The 21,556-nt window shown below is 40.4% G+C and overlaps 1 protein-coding gene across 6 annotated transcripts in view; it reads left to right on the forward strand.

The window, feature by feature from the left end:
• The window catches only part of KIF26B (kinesin family member 26B), a 296,108-nt gene that overhangs the window by 181,347 nt on the left and 93,205 nt on the right, over positions 1-21,556 (forward strand). For all 6 annotated transcript variants that reach the window (XR_014524480.1, XM_083496725.1, XM_083496726.1 and 3 more), the window contains one exon: positions 7,535-7,718. Coding sequence is in view for 5 of the 6 variants with exons in the window: in XM_083496725.1 (XP_083352851.1) it covers positions 7,535-7,718 (184 nt within the window). In the remaining variant the exon portion in view is untranslated. The remainder of the gene's footprint in view (positions 1-7,534; positions 7,719-21,556) is intronic.

The following is a 21,556-nucleotide window of genomic DNA, read 5'->3' on the forward strand; positions in this document are numbered from 1 at the left end:
GAGAGCATGAGGCCACCCAGGCTTTGCTGGACTGCGGCTCATATCATCCCTGCCCGTTGACCATTCTGCCTGAGGCTGATGGGAGTTGGAGTCCAACAGCACCTGGAAAGCCAAAAGTTCCCCATCCCTTGTTTTAAATGTTTTATATAATACAGTAATTGCAACACATTGTTATTAAGAAATACTAGTAACTGCGTAGTGTGGGGTCTGTAAGATATAACTATATTAAGCTGCTAAAAAAATTGGACAGAGTTTTAAATTGTAATTCAACGCAGAAGTCTGGCTTGCAGTGGTGGTCTTAAGTGCATTTTTAATGTGTGTAAATTAATGAAAGCCTCTTTCAAAATAAAGTGGCTCTCACAAATTTGATTGGCTAAAACCCAGAGATATACATCTACTGTGCCTCATTCCAGTTCCATGTAGTTTTTCTTTCAACAAGAACATTAAAATATAAGAATAGAGATGTAGCGTTGGGTCTGGTTGTTCTCTTTTTTTTGTTTCAGAGATCATGAGTTAGGTTAGAGGGATAAAGCAAAATCTTCCATGTGTGTGGCCAAGCTTTCTCATGGGAGGTAGTGGAAAAGCGCAATCAGTCAATAAATCATTTTATTTGTATGCCGCCTTTTCAAAGTTAAAACCATGCTCAAGGTAAGGGAAAGGGAAAGGGACCATTAGGTCCAGTCGTGGCCGACTCTGGGGTTTCTGCACTCATCTCGAGGGAGATGGCCGAGGGAGCCGGCGTACAGCTTCCGGGTCATGTAGCCAGCATGACTAAACTGCTTCTGGTGAACCAGAGCAGCGCACGGAAACACCGTTTACCTTCCCTACTTGCACTTTGACGTGCTTTTGAACTGCTAGATTGGCAGGAGCAGGGACCGAGTAACAGGAGCTCACCCCATCCTGGGGATTCGAACAGCCGACCTTCTGATCGGCAAGTCCTAGGCTCTGTGGTTTAACCCACAGCGCCACCTGCGTCCCTATGCTCAAGGTACTTTCTGATGTTTTGCTTATTATTTTGTTATGTTTGCGGTTATGTAATTTTTTATATGCTGCATTTAGCGGCTTAGCGGCTTAGAAAAAGGGGGGGAGCGAAAAAAAATTGGAACACTCGCAAGACGTTTTCGTCTTGCAAAGCAAGTCCATAGGGAAAATCGTCTTGCGAAGCAGCTCAAAAACGGAAAACCCTTTTGTCTAGCGGGTTTTCCGTCTTGCGAGGCATTCGTCTTGCGGGGCACCACTGTATCTTACTTTTTTTGACAGCCCATAACTGTTGATAATGTCTCTTAATGTAGAGTGCTAACAGTGTTTATTAATTTCAGAGGTAATGGAATATAGCATTTTGCTGAATTCCCTCCCCCCCCCCCGAATGACAGGGGAGTATTTTACGAAGAAATCAGTATTTTTCAACATAAATTTAATTTATTTAATTACCTTTGATTTGTTACTTAAATAAGTGCATTGCCACATCTCATGCTGTATTATCCATAACTTTCTGGTTTTATTTTACTGAAAAGTAATAGTATTGCTTGATTCAAGCAGGGTATGACTGATAGATGTTTTGCTTTCAAAACCTATTTCATCAAGCTGTTTGATCTCAAAAGCATTTTTCAAATACAAGCTAGTAGGTGAGATCTATGCTGGTGGAAAATCTTATGGATAAGACTGTCAATGTTTCATAAGAGGCTCATCTATAATATGAAAGCTGCTTTCCATTATGTTGAATTGCAAGGCGTGGGACCCAGATAGAACTATGTAAATAGGAATAGGCTTTATTCTCAAAATCTAGGAATTCTAGGGGTAGGAAGAAGTTTTGATAGGCTACTTTCTACCATAAAAATGAATGGTTACCATTGTGCACTTAGAGGCACTGCTACAGTGAGGGGGAATCCTGTCGTCCACCTCTGGCAGTGAGTGGTCTACGCTTCCCTGAAAGGAATCCAAATGAATAGGCACAACTAAAACACAAGGGTTTCCTCAAACTATATATAGTAAGTTCTCTTTTTACACAAATCCAGAAGCTTCAAGTTAGTCATATGAACGGACATTTCCCTAGGCTAGTATAGTACAGCTTAATACAGGGTTCTTCAGCCTTGGATCCCCACATGTTGTCGGACTACAACTCTCATCATCCTCAACCAAGGAAGAACACGGATCTAGTATAGTACCGGTAGATCTCATCTTACATGGGGTTAAGTGCCTGGCTACCGTGCGTATAAATAACATTGCGTAAAGCCAGAACACCTTGTAAAACCTGAGCAAATCCCTCCAACCTCCGGTGACTCTCCTACCTCCTCCGCAACTCTCTCTGGCACCTCTCTCCAACCATCTCTAAAACTCTCTACGGCCTCCTCTGTTTTCTCTATACTTCATGCCTCTTCAGCCACACACAAATGTTCCTCCAAATTATAGCTGTTCATACTGGCAATATGAATAATTGAGAGTCAATAACTTTATAGAAGAGCTTATGAAGGTTATGTACGTTACCATGCAGATGCAATATGGAAACAATATGGTTGTTGTTGTTGTTTAGTCGTTTAGTCGTGTCCGACTCTTCATGACCCCATGGACCAGAGCACGCCAGGCACTCCTGTCTTCCACTGCCTCCCGCAGTTTGGTCAAACTCAGGCTGGTAGCTTCGAGAACACTGTCCAACCATCTCATCCTCTGTCGTCCCCTTCTCCCTGTGCCCTCCATCTTTCCCAACATCAGGGTCTTTTCCAGGGAGTCTTCTCTTCTCATGAGGTAGCCAAAGTATTGGAGCCCTTCGTGGATCACTGCCTTGCCATGGCGAAGGGACTTGAATAACTCAGAGAAGCTATGAGGTATGCCGTGCAGGGCCACCCAAGATGGACAGGTCATAGTGGAGAGTTTTGACCAAATGTGATCCACCTGGAGCAGGAACTGGCAACCCACTCCAGTATCCCCGCCAAGAAAACTCCATGGACAAAGACAACAATATGGTTACTATCCCATTTAATGTCCTTAATTCCACTCCCCACTACATGAAAAACACTTGCATGGAAAGTCAAATGCAAGGTAGAAAGTGTACCATTGAATACGGGCACTCTTAAACAAGGAAACTGGCCAACATGTACTTTATCAATCCTGATACCTTCTGGGTATATTTCATTTCATTTATATGTTTATATTATTATATATATATTACTTTTTACATCCAAGCATTTCTTGTATAACTTGAATGGTATTTTCAGGTCCCCGTTTGACTTATGTTTAAAAGCAAGGATGCAAGTAGTTTCTTGGTTTTATTTAGGACTCTAAAACAAATCCTACAACCCACAATTTTCCATTAAAATGGTGCATGTGAATGATGCTCCAAATCAACAGATTCCAAATCAACAGCAAGTCTGCCATTTGTGTCTCAAATTAGAGGAACGACCCCACTGATTTCAGTATGTGCTTGTTTTGCAAAGCAGCCTCAACGTTTTTGAGAGGGGGTCATAAGGCTCTATAAGAGGACTATGAATTTGGCCTTGGCTTGGTGTACTAATTATGTAACAAGCATGGCGATGAATTGCTGAGCAATTTCAGTGCCTCCATCCGTCTTAGGTTAGCAGGTACTGTTGGAGGCCAAAATGCGAATGAGTTAAACCACCCAAGACGTAAAATAGAAATAGCTCTGAAAGGCACAGCTTGGATAGCTTTATTGTTGCTATGAAATTGAATACATGCATTAAAAAAAGAAGAACAACAAGCGTCAAGTGTTTACTGGGCTTTTAGGAGACATATTTATAGATCCTCACAGACGCACCATGATGTATGCAGAAACTAAAATTATATCCAGATATTCTCAAGTCTGTTTTGGAATCATTAAATGCAAGCAATTCAGGGCTTGAAGAAATTTAGAGACTGAGGTGATTTTCATCTGAAGATTTTCTAGTCATTCATGATTCATAACTAGGGGTAACACAATACATAGAATCCTGAAGCTTCCCTTTCCTTGTTTGCTTAGACGGCCACCCTAAATTTACTTACTAGAGAGTAAACTTCATTGAACTCATCAGGGCTTATTTCTGTGTAGAGCTGCACAAGATACAACACTGAACCTGGAAGTGACCCAAAAACCTCACTAAATGCCTTATTAAAAGGCCAGAACAGGGATGGAGTTGGGGTGGGGCAGGGCTTAATGTGCTGGGGTGTGTTTTTACATGCTCCACTGACATGCTAAGGGTCCAGGAACCCACGAGCAAAATGGTTGTCGACTGTATACAAAGCAAATGGCAGGTTTTAATAAATACTATAGAGATATAAATATCAACCAGTTTGAAGAAATCTTCTACTTTGATACATCTGAAATTGGAGAGTGACATCTTTCTGGACCTCTTTGCCAAAAGTGGGAAGTGTGTAGCTGTCATTTTGCTACCTCCCTTTCTTGGTTTCTTACTTCAGAGAGAGAGAAAGAGAGAGAGAGAAATGTAGGACATACATTTTACATTAATTTTCCAATTATTGGCCAATATGAATCCAGGTTCTTCTGTTTTAATGCCATCCCAAAGGTTAGCACTGTCAAAAAAGCATATCATTCTATAGTTTTGAAAAGGCCAGTTATCTTCCAACAATGTTTCTTTTTCACTAAGGAAAAATGTCAGCTATGGACCTTTTGGTTCAATAAATGCTTTAGGAAGATTAAATCACTAGTTAAGGAAGCTAAGCAACATAGGGCTAGAGTGTTCGACTGAAGTAACAGGAGAGAAGGAATGGATCAAACAGCTTATTGAGTATATTACAATAGTAGTATATTGGCCTTGAATGTAGGTATGAATATGTGTTAATACTAGAATTTGACTGGGGTAAACAGAACTGCTGTCATTCCTGGAAAGTAATTGACAAACGAATATGATATAAGGAAAGGGCTTCAAATTCGTATGGGGACCTGTGTTTCATTTTACTGAACTCTGCCTTTCCCTCCCTTTAAGTAACTAAATTTAGGTCAAAATAGGAAATCAGAGAACAGTGCATTGAAAAATGGACAACTGAAATAATGTTTAGATAAAAGACAAACAATGGAAGGTGGTAGTCAAGGATTAGGGATTCACTTGGAACACACAGAGTCAGATAAGCAAAGTGCCAAACTTCTGTTGTGTCCTTTGTCAAACTAAAGGTAAAGGTAAAGGGACCCCTGACCATTAGGTCCAGTCGTGGCCGACTCTGGGGTTGCGGCGCTCATCTCACTTTATTGGCTGAGGGAGCTGGAATACAGCTTCCGGGTCATGTGGCCAGCATGACTAAGCAGCTTCTGGCGAACCAGAGCAGTGCATGGAAATGCCATTTACCTTCCCACCGGAGCGGTACCTATTTATCTACTTGCACTTTGATGTGCTTTCGAACTGCTAGGTTGGCAGGAGCAGGGACCGAGCAATGGGAGCTCACCCTGTTGCGGGGATTCGAACCACTGACCTTCTGATTGGCAAGTCCTAGGCTCTGTGGTTTAACCCACATCGCCACCCGCGTCCCTTTGTCAAACTACCTAGTCTCTATATGAAGGCAGGTTGGACAAAGATGGGGAAAATAGGTGCAGGCAGCTGCCAGGCGCAATGCAAGCTTTTCTCTTATGCTTCTTCTAGTCCAACCTCTGTGAATATGTTGAATAAGCTGGAAAATGAAAATAGGGACATCCTAAGGAAAAGCAGGACATTCTGGGATCAAATCAGAAACCAGGATGGCATTTGTAAATCCGGGACGTCCCTGGATAATAGGGACACTTGGAGGACCTGCACTTACTGGCAGCATATGGTAGGATGTCCCTATTTTCATTGGAGAAATGCTGGAGGGTATGGAGTTATCCGACCCCTTAGCTGTTTGAAGGCAATCCTGTGTAGGGAAGTTTTAAAAAGTGTCTAATGTTTTATTATGTTTTTATATATGTTGGAAGCTGCTCCGAGTGGCTGGGGCAACGCAGTAAGATGTGTGATAGTAAACTTATCATTATGGAATGGGATGTCCCTATTTTCATCGGAGAAATGTTCGAAGGTATGGTTTCTGTGTTGTGAGTTTTGCCAACCGGCTAACCTTATTTTGCATCATTTAGTTACACTTGAAGTAATTTGAACAGCTTCTTCGTGTATGTTTTTCATGGAACCATAGAATTGTAGTACACTAACTCGTGTCAACCCTTCTTCTTGTATGAGAAGGGCTTCATGCCAGCCAGCCAACCAGGTGGTGGTTTCTTTTATTTCTGACACACAGAATTCAAGCTGGTGAGAGGTCCAAGGACTGGGCTCTTTGAAGAATCCAAGGCCACTGCCATAGCCCACAAGGCCTTGTTTCAGGGCTTTCCGCTGGTTACAACTTTTCTCCACTGGAATGTGATGGGGGGGGGGGACTGTGTGCCATCCTAATCTTCCCATTCATCCATCAACTTTGGGGGTTAAGATTGCTTTAATATACAAAAATGATTGCAGCTCATAGGGTAAAATGTATACAGCTTGTAGGGTGAAATTATCAGGGTACTCATTTACTATTTTGTGATTAATTTTCTATAGAGTTTTTATAATTTACTTTGACTAACATAACACTTTTTGAATAGTTTAGCAAGAGTCTCAATTGATGTATATTCTGTAATTAGTGGTTAATGATATTGTAAGACAACCATTTATTATCAGTGTGGTGTTATAATAGGAAGTGCGCTATGTGAAAATGTTTAATATAAAGCTGACTTCATTTGGGATGTCCAGATAATAATATCACTATAGAAAGTGTGAGTATGGGGACAAGAAATTCTGGGGGATATTTAATATTTTTTCAGTGATAAGTTCGTTATCAAATGCCGCACATTGTATATAAAAATTGCAGCTTAATATTTTTACAGTTGGACTGCAGAAAATGTCTCTTTTTTAAATAGAAAGTGTGGCAAACCTTAGCTCTCAGTATCAAAACCAAAGTATAATTTATTTAACTTACCAAATTGCTAGTTTGTATGATTCTCCAACAGCTTTGCAAATAGCACCAAGGTGTTTGGGTCTCACATGTCAGGAAGTAGGCTGGGTTTTTTATGAGGTGTTGGAAGTTTAAAATAGCTAGTGCTAGGCTTCTTATATGTTTGTTAATTTCACTTGGGCATTTAATAATGAGTATTAACATAATTATGATTGGCTGCTTACACCAAAATGCTCCACAGGTAATCACACTGCACCCAAAGACTTAGGAACGACAAACAGTTCTTTGTGAGCCAAAAGTGAATTTATGAAACTGAATTGTTTAACACAAATAGCTCTTTGTGAACCTTGTTAATTTGCTGATAGACTACAACATGACTTGTGTTCTAAACAGAAGAACTGTATGGAAAAAGAGGATTGTATGTAACATGGACCTTGCTTAACTATTTGCTGGTTTATACAAATAAATCTATTTGGATTATTCCCACTTCCATTCGAAACAACAGGGGAAGCTCCTCTTACAGGCAAAGTGGGACATTGCCCTACCAAAAGTCTGAACCCCCAGAAATCTTCAAAGTCTCTCCTTTTATGTAACTATTTGGTAAAATATTGATTTCTCTTTGGATTTCTTTCCTCTCCAGAGCTGCTCAGAAGTTGAACTTGTCATCCAAAAAAAAGAAACACCGGCCTTCTGCGTCTTCTGTTTCTGAATCTCACCTATTTGCTACCAAATTCAGCACCATTCTACAGACTTCCCCTCCACCTGCTCCACCATGTTTGCTGAGGGCAGTCAACAAAGTAAAAGACACTCCAGGACTGGGCAAGGTAAGGATTAACCCACAGCCAACATCTATTTTATTTTTCTTGTAATGGGAGAAAGCATATGTGCAAGCATATTTGTTGCAGCTACACCAATGTTTATTGTAACCAGAGCTTCTTTCTCTGACAGTCATTGCTGGTATGGAGTTCCAGCGCTGCTTCTTCTTTTCCTGCCTATGTCAGCCATTTTGTGATCACACCCAGGACACTTTTATCAATATATACTTAAAAAAACAAAAAACAAAAAACACTGATTGTAACAAACATTTACAGTGCATACCACGTTCAACTGCTTACAAATAAGCAGTGCTTTTTTCTGGGAGGACGCAGGGGTATGCATACCCCTAAACATTTTGTGAATTTTGTACTTTTGTCTATTTACTGTATTTATTTTTCCTGATATGAACTATAAAATGGTGATTTTCTTGAGTCAAAATGAGAGTATCCCTAAACATATTTTTAGAAAAAAGCACTGCAAATAAGTCTCAGTGGAACTTACTCCCAAGTATGCGTTCATAGGGTTGTAGCCTAAAATTATGAAGAGAAAATGTTCATGTTTGTGTACAGTGCCCATACACACAAAACTGGGGGCCTTTGATTTATATATTTGTTTAGAAAATTGATTGATCAGTTTTCCAGACAGTGTACAGATCAATTTATGTACAAACATGGCTAAAGTCCATAAACCAGTTAAAAGGAAATATACATAGAAGCATTATCATTAAAAACAAATATATAAGTCAATAACACTTTAAAACAAATTAAATTGTGTGTTTGAATAGGCTTGCTGAAACAGTAAAGTGTTCAGTTAGCATTTAGAATAATATAGTTACACACCTGTCTAATGTCAAGAGACAGGAAATGAACAACTCCTTACAAATGTGGAATTGTGTGGCACTTGTAAAAGTGCAAACTCCAAAAATTGCAGGGATTGAATAGGCATGTATGAAGGTGATTCCTTAAGTAAACCTGTCCCAAGCCACTAAGGGTATATTAAAAGGTTATACTGATTGTTAGAGTTGTTCAGCGGAGACCTTAATCTGGCCCTTGTGTAGAAATGAATTATTTCTACTGCAAGAATGCACTTCATAGCTTCACTGCGAAACAGTCTTAGGTACTAGTTACAATAAGATAGGTGTTACAAAATAACAAAGCAATACATTGCAAACAAGCAACAGCGCTCAGTTATTTATGCAGTTCAGTAAACTTTCCTCTCTCTGGTCCCAGAGGGAGATCCTAAGCTTGTTCATCATTGCAGAATTTCTCTGCAACCGCTGTGGCTGCGGCTACTAGTCCTCTCCAACAAGCACACACTGGCCTCTCAAATTTCAGCTTCCTGCTGCGACAGCTCTGCAGCTGGTGTTTCCATGTTTCCAGAGATGAGTCATCAGGTAGCTTATCTCATTCTAATGGAAAAAATACCAGCATTCTCTGACGCTTTTGCCAGAGTGGAACCTTTTTGCCTAAGGTAAACTTGCCATTACAGCATTTTACATACAGTGCATTCAAACACAGCATTTTATGTACGTTAAACTTATAACTTTAACAATGGTTTCCCTGTAAAATGTATGCTGATAATATATGAGCACTGCTATTTACATTTGGTATGCTTACTACAGAAAATGCCAGATAACAGTGATATAGCCTCAGGCAAACAAGCCTGCTGCATAAAGTGAGAAGCAGCTCTAGAGAGGGTGTTTTGGCACATTTCTTCATGTGTACTGGGACACCATGCACTTTTACAGACAAATCTAATTTAATACATTCCAAAATACTTTAATTCAATTGCTTAGTATATGAATTTGAATTAATAATATACTAGATAGTCTGTAAACTAACCTGTATTTTCAGCTAATCATAATTCAAAGTATGAGTGTAAGTTGGTAATTTAATTTCCTCTTGGAACAGAAAAAGGTAAACGTAATCTCTTTATCTGAGCTGGTCTAGCCTGTGTCTATTGATGTCTGAGTAGTCAAGCTCTTTGAAAACTTCTACAGGGTTATGATGCCATCCTGCATTCCTTGCTTTCTATCAGTGATGTTTCTGCAACTTGTTCTAAGTTAGAATAAAAATAGGTCTTTGTGCAAGGCTGATAGGGTGAGTATATCAGGACTAGTAGCTGTTTAGGATGGCAATAGATAGCTCAGATGCTGGCTGTGCTGGAGAAAGGGATAACCAGTAAATAGAACTAGGAAGAAAGAGGAACTGCCCCATTAAGAGACAGAAGGTTGATTTCCTCCTTGATGTACCTCTGAAAAATACAAAGTGTGTCTACCAAAATATAAACAAACTCTTCCTCCCTAGCATGCCACTCAAGAGCCTTTATATGTTACATTTGAAAGATGTTCAGATGCTTTAGGTAGAAATCCTGAGGAAAGTTTCTAGAGGTAGGGAGCAGCGACTGAGAATGCCTTTTCCCAGTCTTTCTTTTCCTTTGTAAAGTCAAGGACAGGGGCCAGCGAGCTTTCTCAGCCGTGGGCCGGTCCACCGCCCCTCAGACCATGTGGTGGGCCGGACTATATTTTTTTTGGGGGGGGGGGGGATGAACGAATTCCTATGCCCCACAAATAACCCAGAGATGCATTTTAAATAAAAGCACACATTCTATTCATGTAAAACCACGCTGATTCCCAGACCATCCGCAGGCTAGATTGAGAAGGCGATTGGGCCGCATCTAGCCCATGGGCCTTAGGTTGCCTACCCCTGGTCAGGGAGAAGTATCAAGAGACTAATCTTTGGTTGACAATAGTGTAAAGGTGAAATCTAACTTTATATTTCCATATTTTCATTTCTTGAAATGGAGAGGGCAGAAAATGCTCCACATAATTTAGTAATTCCGAGGATGAGATGCATGAACTATGGACAACTCCACGATACCTTAAAAACCTTAAGTGTGTTAAATGTGTTTTCAATCTAAAGAACTGTGAAAGCAAATGAAATTGTCTTTGGAACTTTCTGTCATTAGCTGCTCACACTGATGGAGAGGCAAGCTTCTCTTGTCAATGGTGAGAGCAGCTGCAGTGCCCTTCTCCCCACAAAAATCCTTTGGGTTTGTACTTGCATTTCCTAACATGTATGTGGTTCTGTCCAGCCATTCCATCATTACAGAAAGAACAGCATGCTGACTTTGTATGTCTATATCTCTAAAAGCATTGTTATATATGAGTAAATATATGTATCATAAGAAATGGCCATAAAACATATAGCTAAACAACTAAAATATATACGGCATATATAAAATATATACGGCATATATAAAATATATACTGCAGGATGATCTGGATTTAAGAGAATGTAGTGTGTATCTAGGGGATGAAGATATTGGGTAGACTGTTTCAGAATAATTAACAGATGGTAAGTACCAAACTACATTAATGTAACAACTTTCTGTTTTAATTGGTGGTTAATTGTTGACACAGCTAGCCCTACCTGCTTCATATATATTTGCAATACAAATAAAGATTTGGCTATCATCCAAGTTTTCAGAGACGCTAAAGGTTCTTTTTATTTCAAAAGAGGGAGACACAATAGAAAAGTATGTATTGACTCACACGTTGCCACTGGGTAACATCTTCCATGCTGTGACTATCTCTTCACAAAGTATATTGAAATTTGGTTGGGATCCCAAAGCAGTATTGGTTTACTGTTATTTTACCTAAATTTCACTTCCTCTGCCTTCTAATGCCATCCCTCTGTTGCTTTTTAATGACGTTCCACCAGTGTCAAAGGCATTGCTGCAGCTGGGACTCAAAATCTTAATGAGGAGCAACGAGAAAAGAAAATTGCATGTCATGGGTCTTCTCTGACCCTTCTCTCTCTTCTGGATCAATTCCCAACCAAATCCAATTAAAGTAAGAGGTGTATGCTGCAATGAGCTGTGTAGTGCAAATTGGTTTGCCATCTCACACAATGACACTCATCTCTGCACACTCATCTTGTCCAGAGGTGTTTCAATTTGTATCTGCAGGCCACTGTTGCAGGCTTGTAGCCAGATGTTTGTAAGGGATTCCCACAGAATTTAATTTTCTTTTATCGTCAAGTACCCCCTCTTCCATAACAAAAAGCTTGTGCTTTTTCATTCACATCTCTTCTGCATTTCAGTCACTATACTATTATCTGGCCTGTTCTGTATGTGACTGGGTGACAGAATGTACAGTTTGGATTTTGGATGTGAAGAAAGCTATTCTATCAGAAAGTGCAGAAATTAGAGCTGATTTTGAATTCTTGTTTATATTGAAAAAAAACATTTCAACACCATTTTAGATAACACTAGAGGCTGTGTTTATATTATTTTAATGGTGTGCATACTTGCAGAGAGAAATTACCATCCATCTACAACAGGAGAGAGGAAAGGCCAGGAACTGGCAGGGAATCACAGAATGTTCTCTTATTTCAATTTTTGGTTCAGAAGCATTACTTTCAGGGAGATGTTAGTTCACTTTTCCAGATTTTTGGTTGTTGTGGGGGAGATTAGGCTCTAGCAGAAGGGTTTGTGGATCTGGGAGCTTTTTTATTCTTTTTGGCCACAAATATCTTTCACAGTGTATTAAGCTTTTCTGAAACCTATGTCCAGCTTCTGCAACATGTGCTGCTACTATTCATCTTGAGAACCTTAAAAAGGAAGCAAGAGGGAGAGCTATCTTTCCTTCTGAAGCTTCAGCGTTGGGACACATAGTAAGTCAAAAGTTAATTGCTGTAGGACAAATGAGAGGTTCAACCATTATCCCTTGGAAACAATTTCTGAGAGGAAGAACAAAAACTGTTTCTCCTCAGAGTTACCATGGTTACTGATGTAGGAAAAAGAAGGAATACCCCATGAGGCATTTTAAGAAGACATGTGCGTTCATCATTGTAGTCAAACCGATTGTTCTATAAATTAAACAGTTAGTTCCACTTGGAATGAAAGCCAGGTGGCCTTTAGCCCTCAAGTTAGAGTGGCCCCGTAACAGAGATATTCGTCAGGAAACAGGTTTGATGGATCTGACTGAGGCCTTTGTTGGCTAAGTTCAGTGTGCACTTTTAGGAAAATGTTTAATACCTTTCCCTACACACTTTTTTAAACACACACACACACAACTTTATTTCTTCTAAATAAAGGAAAAGAGACATGAACATGATTTAATCTCTGACTTCACCTTCCTCATTAGTTTCCCCAAACTTTCAACGTAAACTTTTTCTTTCTAAATAAAAGCCTCTGTCAACGTCCACCCTAATAGTGTGGGCTAGGTTGTGTTTCTACCTGGCTGCACCAGGAGTTGTGTGTGTGTGTGTGTGTGTGTGTGAGGGTATGGTAGAAAAGCCCCAATTTGAGGCCAAGTTATAATTTCAAAAACAATGAAAAAAATGATTTAGAATAAAAATTTAACATGTTTTTTCATGACTTACAAGATAACATATATAAGACGGGATTGTGGCATGAGTGGGGGAGAGGGCATTTATGGCAAATTGGCATTGAGGCCCACCAAATGATGTTTGGGCCCTGCTGGACATGCATGTTTGTGTTCTGTCTTACAAATGTGGTAGCCATATGGCATTTCCTTTTAGGCGGAGTGGGGAACCTCAGTCTTTGGGGCTGGATGCGACCGTCCAGGCTACTCTGCCTAGCCTTCAGGACTCTCTCCAGGCGACTCCCCACATTTTAGGATACATTTCTCACTGGCCCTGCTACTTCAGCGCTTTTACCTAGCTGGAATGTGCCCTGAAACAGGGACATTCTTGCCATGATGGAGAGCGGACGAGAGCATGTTTGTGTGTAAAAAAATAAATTTAAAAAAATCTCTGGCTTTTGCATGGCTGGAACGAGGCCTATCGGTCAAAGGTAAAAAAATAAATCACATCTATTGCTGTGGCCACTTTTGCCTCTCACCTAGCCTACTGCTGGCACACATTCTCCAGAAGATTGCCTGCAAAGCCCCAAGCTCACCCTTGTTTTAAAGTTCCAGATTTTCTCTTTAAATAGTGGAAGAGTACAGACTACAATGGAGTCGAACACAGCAAACTGCTACCTTAAATTAAAACCTTTGGAATGTTGTTACATATTCCAGCACTTATCTATAGCTATTATTTTTTTTAAATAAACCACACAACACTATTATTTTTCTCTTTCTTAGATCACAATTTCTACATTCTATGTTTCATAATATATCTGCTTTTTTCTTTGCACTAGCCTAGGCCTACCTAATCAGTTCTAATTTGCTGTGCAGCTTTTGGAGCTGCATTTTGAACACAGTTCTAATTATTTGCTGAGATCTAAATCCCTGTGGAGAAGGTTATTACAAATTAGGAAAGTCATGATCAAATAGACTTAAAGTGAAAAGGTCATTCTAGTATGATGGTGGGTATAGATTTTAAACTTGGTTTCCTCCACACCTGGGATCTTGCAAAATAGACAAGCATGTACAGTATGTATAGTAAGTGTTTAAATAAAGGCTTGAATATGCATCTGCAGCCTTTCTCCTCCCCAAGACCTCAGAACTTTTCTTTTGTTATATGATTCCTCTCTGCGTGTGCCCATGAGCTTTGCTCTGTGGAAAGTGGCAGGATGGTAAAACTGTTGGAAGCTTCGCTATAGCAGTGCTGTAATAACAGAGACTAATGATCCAACAGAGTCTATTGATTCAGCCACAAGGTCACTCGGCTTTGCACTTCCTTAAAGACATCCTGACTAAATGTATGGCTGGTGGTGCATTGAAGAAGATCTGGAGATATACCTAAATACTAGGGAGGAAGTGTGGCACTTTACTTTTAATTTGACTGAGAGGGGTTTTTGCCCACGTGCTTGAGAGGATGGCTAGATATAGGTCTCCTTCAAATGCACACGGCCAGCTTTTGATAGTGCAACTCCAGATGGCTCAGGTATGTAGATGACTTCTGCTATTACAATGTGTAATGCCAGTGATGCGAGGCTTTCCTCCTGATGGTTGCATCCCAGTAAGGTAGCCATTGGGTAAGATATACTCTGGGAAAGTGGTTCCTTGGTGCATGCAAAGAGAGAATTTATATTCTGAGGAAGCGTGTGCAAAACCTGTAAAAATTGCCTTCCTGTAATTACCTTCCTTTTCATATCCTGACATGTGGATACATCTGGAAATTTGGTTTTAAATATTCCCTTCCTTGTTTTATTTCCTACTAGGTTTGTTGTTTTTATTTGTGGTTTTATAGTTGTTGTTTTTTAAAAATTGATTCTAATGTTGTTGAGATGGGTTTACTATTTACTGCTTTAAAAACTGGGTGAAGAAGTGGTATAAAAATCAAATAAATTAGCCGCCAACTATTTGTTCACTCACTTGCCCACACTCCTGTACTCTTCTGTACTCTTGTACTCTTCATGTGCTCTTCCTCATCTTTTGATCCCATTCTGCTGATTGGTGATCTCATCACACTATTACCACAATAGTTGTGGAGCCCAACTATTTTTTTTCCAAAATCATGGCTTTCATGTAGAACTCACTTAGTGGTGGGTATAAATATGTGACGCAGGACACCTTTTGAAGAGTGTGTGGCTTTCTCCTGGGTGAAAAGCATTTTGGGTAATTCCCAGACCTGTTACAGTGGTGCCCCGCAAGACGAATGCCTCGCAAAACGGAAAACTCGCTAGACGAAAGGGTTTTTCGGTTTTTGCATTGCTTCGCTAGACGAATTTCCCTATGGGCATGCTTCGCAAGACGAAAACGTCTTGTGAGTTTGTTCGCTTTTTTCTTAAAGCCGCTTGAAGAGGCGCAGTTGCGACGGACTGTGCTTCGCAAGACAAAAAACATCGCAAGACGAAAAGACTCGCGGAACGAATTAATTTCGTCTTGCGAGGCACCACTGTATTTAGATATTTGTTCTTTGCTTTCCGTTAGTGGTAATGATTATTTACAAAGTAGCCTTGCAAGTACAATAACTATAAGAAGGAGCTAGATGAACTTTTTTTTTCAGGATATAAATAAATATATAGCTAAAGTTGTTTGGGTTTTTTTTGTAGTACTGTATGTTGTAATTATTCAGTAGATGCCACTTGGTGTGTGAGGATTTTGTGAAGCTGCTTTACTGTTGTATTAAATTGTAGTTCATCAAATCCTCGGGGGACTTTAATTGACTATATTGTAGCATTCTGAATTGATTTCCCTTGGGGACTTTCCATTCTGGGGAAATGTTGCCATTTATTTCTACATTGACCCTTGGATATAGCTTTTCAGAAGGTGTGGGGTTACATTTAAATAAGCAGAATACCTTTTAAAGTTCACAGAAAAGTTTGTTCTAACTGGCTTCTTCTAAAATATTAACTCCTTGCCTCTCTCTTCATCCTTTCTCAGCCCACCCACAACATGTTAAAATGATCTTCCTAAAGGACACCCATGTGTTTACTTTTTCTGTTGTCAACTGACATCTCTTCAGCAGTTAGACGCACTAAATGTTAACACCTCTTGCCAAGTGCTAGTTAACACATCCAATTAGTTTATATAATGCTGATGATTAAATATCATGATATGTGTTAAGCAAGAACAAAGTGTAAGTTAGGAACCTCATAAATATTATTGTCAGTGCATCTTTTTTAGTTAGTTTTTAAATATAAAAACAAATATTGTAATCAGCTGAATGATGCATGTACATTGTTTTAAAAAGTTTAATGCCTTCTCCATGATATCTCCAGGCTGATGTAGGCAATATATGTATACTTGTTTCCATTACCAGACAGCAATATTCCAAATATGTAAAGATGGCCCAGCACAGACTTGTAAATTCTGTCCTGGTTTCTCCCACAGGAAAATGCAACATGCCTATTAAAATAGTGTGAAGCTGTGTTTTCCGGCTCTGTGCCTAGATGGCTTTAGCCCAGGTACAAAAGATTAAGAATAGAATTCTGTCGTTGGCTAAGTCAGCCCGCAAACCTTAATCCCGCTCTCTGGCATTTGCCCTTCTCCAAAAGCTTTTGCTACGCATGCAAATAATTTAAACATTGGGTTTTGCCTTTAAATTACTGTCATCTCTTAGGAGCGTGCTGAACTATGTGTTGGCACGAGATCTGACAGCGGCACTAGGGAGGTGTGTGCTTGTCTGGCCACACAGAAGGTGGAGGCATGCACACTGATTGATAACAGCATGTGCAGATGTGATAAACATAAGGAGGCCCACACTCCTTTTGGGAAAGTTGAACAGCAACCCAAACGAGGAAGCTGAGCTCCCCAGGAGACTCATACTCAGTGTGCAGTGGGTATCGTGAATCTTTTCAGATTGCAGGGAACAATTTATCATGACGACTATTATGCGGTGCGAGGCATTGCTGAAATTGAACTCCACCAAGCTATTTCCCAGCTTATCGTGGCATATTAATAATGCAGTGATAATAATAGAAGTACAAATTAAAAATAACTAGATGGGGAAGATAAACAGCAGGTTTGAGACTCAGGGGAACAGAGATTGCTTTCAATGAAACAGGACAGGACAATTAGTGTAGGAGAAAAAATAATATGTTCCACTTCCCTTACTCAGTTCTTTACGTTTGGTAAAGAATTTCTCTCTAAGCATTACTTACTGGTATTTCCTTTTGGATAACAAATATATTTGTTTAGGTTTAGGATTAGGTATCTGCTGTATTAGGTAGGCACGTTTGGTTTAACCAGCTCTCCATAGTCTCATCCTCTAGGTCAGAGGTGGATAATCTTTTTCAGCTGGAGGGCTTCATTCCACCCTGAACAACTTTCTGGGGACTACACGCCAATGCTGGTTGGCACAAGATGCCAAATGTGAATGGAGCAAGGTCAGAGGCTTCTGCACACACACACACACACACACACACACACACAACCTTTCTATCTAGGCAAGGCATTATCATAGCTTGACCACCCGAATCCTAGCAGCCTTGCATTTCATTGCGCACTTCATTTTGTCTGTAGACTAAGGAGCCACCCATTACACAGTATCTCTCTCCTTTGTGTAGTTGCAAGCAGGTATATTGGACCAGGAGGGTGGAAGAGAGCATTCATGGTTCATCCCCTAACTTTTCACCACATTGCTTTATTGTGTTCTGATGTGATCAACTTCAGAGAATCCCACAATACCCTTAAATAACAATATAAATAGGATACAACATCCCAAACACTCACAAGTTCCTTTATGTGTGATTTTATATATACATGCTGCCTCTGATTAAAATAAGACCAACATGATGCCAACCTAGCAGTTCAAAAGCATGTCAAAATGCAAAACTGCTTCGGCGGGAAGGTAAATGGCCACGTGACCCGGAAGCTGTATGCTGGCTCCCTCGGCCAATAAAGTGAGATGAGCTAAGACCAACATAATGCACAACAGTACTACTCAAAATGGTGGTCCACAGACCTGCTCCGGCCCTTGAGCCATTGGCTGCTGGTCTACAGTGACTCCACCACAGCCCAGGTTGGGTGGGGCACTTCAGGGACCAAATATGGGACCAGTCTCTGGCACATTAAGGGGACAGGAATTGTTCATCCACCCCATCAGAGAGTTTGAGAAGCACGGATGTATAATAAAAGGATTCAGTACAATACAACATTAAAAAACAAGTTCATGTACAATAAAGGCAAACCACATGAAGGGAGTTCTGCTCAGGCCAGTGCAGCTGGTCTTTGCCCTTCTGTTGCATATCAATATCAAAGCATTGATCATAGATTTCTGCAGTGGGGTAGCCTATGAGCTTAGACCCATATGAAAACGGAAGCTCTGCTTATTTAAAAAGAAGTGACATCCTATTCATCTTTTAAGTAGACAGAAGACTCTGCTGGAACAGAGTGACAGAGCGACTCCTCAGGAAATTGAAAATTGGAAGCACTTTACTTACCTCCCTATCTGTATGCAGCCCTGAGTTACACTGACTTTCTTAGAGAGAAGTTGATTGGTTTCAATGTTTAATACAAAAATGCAGCTAAAGATGAAACGAAAAGAATTGGCATATGGGCTGAGCAAGCGCCTCCTCCGTTTGTGAGGCTGCAGGTATAGGGGTTCAGAATTAGTCTGTCAGCCATAGTCTCCCTCTAGCATGCTCAGCAGCCGAAAGAGCTTTCCCCTTGTTCCTTTAAAGGCATAATTTACTTTGCAAAATAATACATTGTGATCATCCCAGTGCTACAGAAATACTCTTTGTACGAACCGTTTTAAAGCCTCAAGGTCTATATCAGACACTCAGTAGGTTAAATGGGTGGAGGGAGCAAATACTAATTTTGTCTGCCGAGCAATAGAAGACATTGCAAAAAAGAAAAAGGGAGATAAATTTAATAGCTTAAATCCTTCTCCAAGCGTGAACAGCTGAACTATGTGTGGGGATTTTCTCTGTGTTGGAAAGGATAGGATTTTCCTGGAAGGGGGTGTGACACCAGGGCTGTATTGCAACCTTATTCTCCACCAGCTTCTGTGGGCCTTACAACATACACATACAGCTAACAATGTGATGAGCAACCATATTATTTATTGCCACATCATGACAGCATTTTTTTATTTGTTTTGTTTTGTCCTGAGATTGCACTTGGGGAAGAAAGGCCTAACCCCCCCTCCCTTCCTGTGCATTGTGGTGCTGATGACTATTACCCACTTCTAGTATTTAATTGTTCATCATGTTGTAAGCATTGCATACAATTAGTCTTTCGTCTATGCAGTTCCTAGGCCAATGAAGTGCCCACTTGATTCATGTCTCTAATGCAGGGTTTTTCAACCAGTGTGCCGTGGCACCCTGGGGTGCCTTGAATGATGGTCAGGGGTGCCGTGAGCAACACTGTCTTATTCCGCTTCCTTTCTTCCCTCTCTCCTCTGATGCCCCCTTGTGCCTCTGCCTCCCAAGGCTTGCACAGCTGTTTGTTGCAGCAGCCCTGGCTACAGGCTCCCCAGGTGAATGCTGCCTTGGGGGCTGGCCAGGGGGGAGCTGGTTACCAGGAGCTGAAGTGGCCTCAGAGTAAGCAAGCAAGCAAGCAAGTGGGTGGGTGAGCCAAGCCAGCCAGTCCATCAGCCCTTGCTTTTGGGAATGGACAGGCTAGTGGGAGGCCAGGTAGGCAGGCCCCATGCTGGCCTTTCTTTTGTTCGCTGTGTGCCTAGGAGCTTAGTGCCCGGCACCAAAGGGGAGCCTTTCCACCATACAGGCCTGGTTTAAGCTAAGAGGTTCGTTTTCTGACACAAACTGTTAAAGGAGCTTTCCCATTCAAGTCAATAATATAATAGGAAATTCTGTTGGTTTTTCTCTGATTGGAGCAATTTAAAAATGGCAAGGAGCATCCAAATTCTGATTTGAATTTTTAATTTTATGATTTTTTTTTAGAAGTTTTAAAAAAGAGGTACAAAATGTAACTTAATTGCACAAAGGTAACTTCCTTTTTTTCAATGAATCCTTGGGTTTATTGAATATATTTAGATTGTGTCACCACAATAGGTGGAAAGAAACACAGCTTTTTCTTTCATGAGAGGTCTGGAGGGTAGCAACACATGAATGGGCCTTCTCTGCAGTGGCTCGCCATCTGTGGAACGCTCTCCCCAGGGAGGTTTGCCTGGCGCCTTCATTATACACCTTTAGGCACCAGGCAGAAACGTTCCTCTTTAACCAGGCTTTGATTTGATTGACATTGTTTCCCTTTTTAAAATATGTTGTTGTTGTTGTTTTTGGGGGGGGTTATTGGGTTGTTGTTGTTTTTATTTTGATTATGTACTTTGTGGTTTTATTTTCTGATTTTATCCTGTGAACCACCCTGAGATGCTAATAATGATGATAATGATGATGATGATGATGATGATGATGATGATGATGATGATGATGATAATGCATACTGGTGCAGTTTTTTACACAGAGATTAAGGCTCACAAAAACTGAGAATTTACAGCTCCGTCCTGGCTATGTTACCTTAGGGAAAAACCAAACCCAAATCTACTATCTAGAGTTATTGTAAAAAGGTAATCTTCTGATAATTCTGTTACTTGCCTGTGTTTGCTGGCCACATTTTATTTCATCCTTAAAGCCAGATGCAGCAGATACCCTTTTGCTAAATAGCAGTTGAATACGATGGCAGCAGAAGATTTGTAATCCTGCCCTTGCTGTGCACCAAACAGCTGCTGCAGCTGAGCAGGGAATGAGGAGGCCTGGCAAGCTGCATCAGCATGCGGTTGCACATTGCGCCGATGCCAGGAAGGGGATAGGGCTGAAGTGTGGACTGTCTGACCCCTGTCCCTCTGGGGTTTTTTGTTGTTGTTTTTTAGATGCTGTCCACATGTACTCAGTTGCCTGGTGCAATTGCCACCAGAACTCACCATATAATTCAATTTTCAAGGAACGTAGTGCGATCCTTACAGATTGTAGTTGTGGTCTGTAGTCATAGTAGTCTTTGGCCATGGGTGATTTCTTTGGAGGACTGATTCTCCTTTAGTGGAAATCTAGGCGTATTTACTCAGATGTAAATGTGATTGTGTTTAATAGGGCATACTTCCTTGTAACCATCTTTTATTATTACAGTCTTTGTTTTTTATAATATTTATTAATTGGTACATTTTCTAAGCAGCATAGGGAAAAACTAAGTAGCAAATGGAGACTGATATTTTATTTACTGCTTTCTAGGGCTACAACATCAGTCTTTTAAACATTTCCCCTACTGTTGCCTGTCCCTTATATTCTATTTCCAATTTCACGTTTGGCAACATAACATCTCAGAAACGTGATATAGATGTGAATGTTAATTTGATTGTCATTGTGTTGGTGCTGGTGCTCTGGAAAGGCATTTGTTGCATTCTCCTTTAAGCAGCACACACTTCTGTGCCTTTGACAGATTGGGTGGGGGGAAGCATCTTCCGATGAGAAATTAGGTACTTCTGAAAACTAGTGTCTGCAGTCAAAAAGGCTAATCGTACAAATGACA

The sequence above is a fragment of the Podarcis liolepis genome (assembly GCF_965112155.1).
Source record: "Podarcis liolepis genome assembly, chromosome: 3".
Classification (NCBI taxonomy): domain Eukaryota; kingdom Metazoa; phylum Chordata; class Lepidosauria; order Squamata; family Lacertidae; genus Podarcis; species Podarcis liolepis.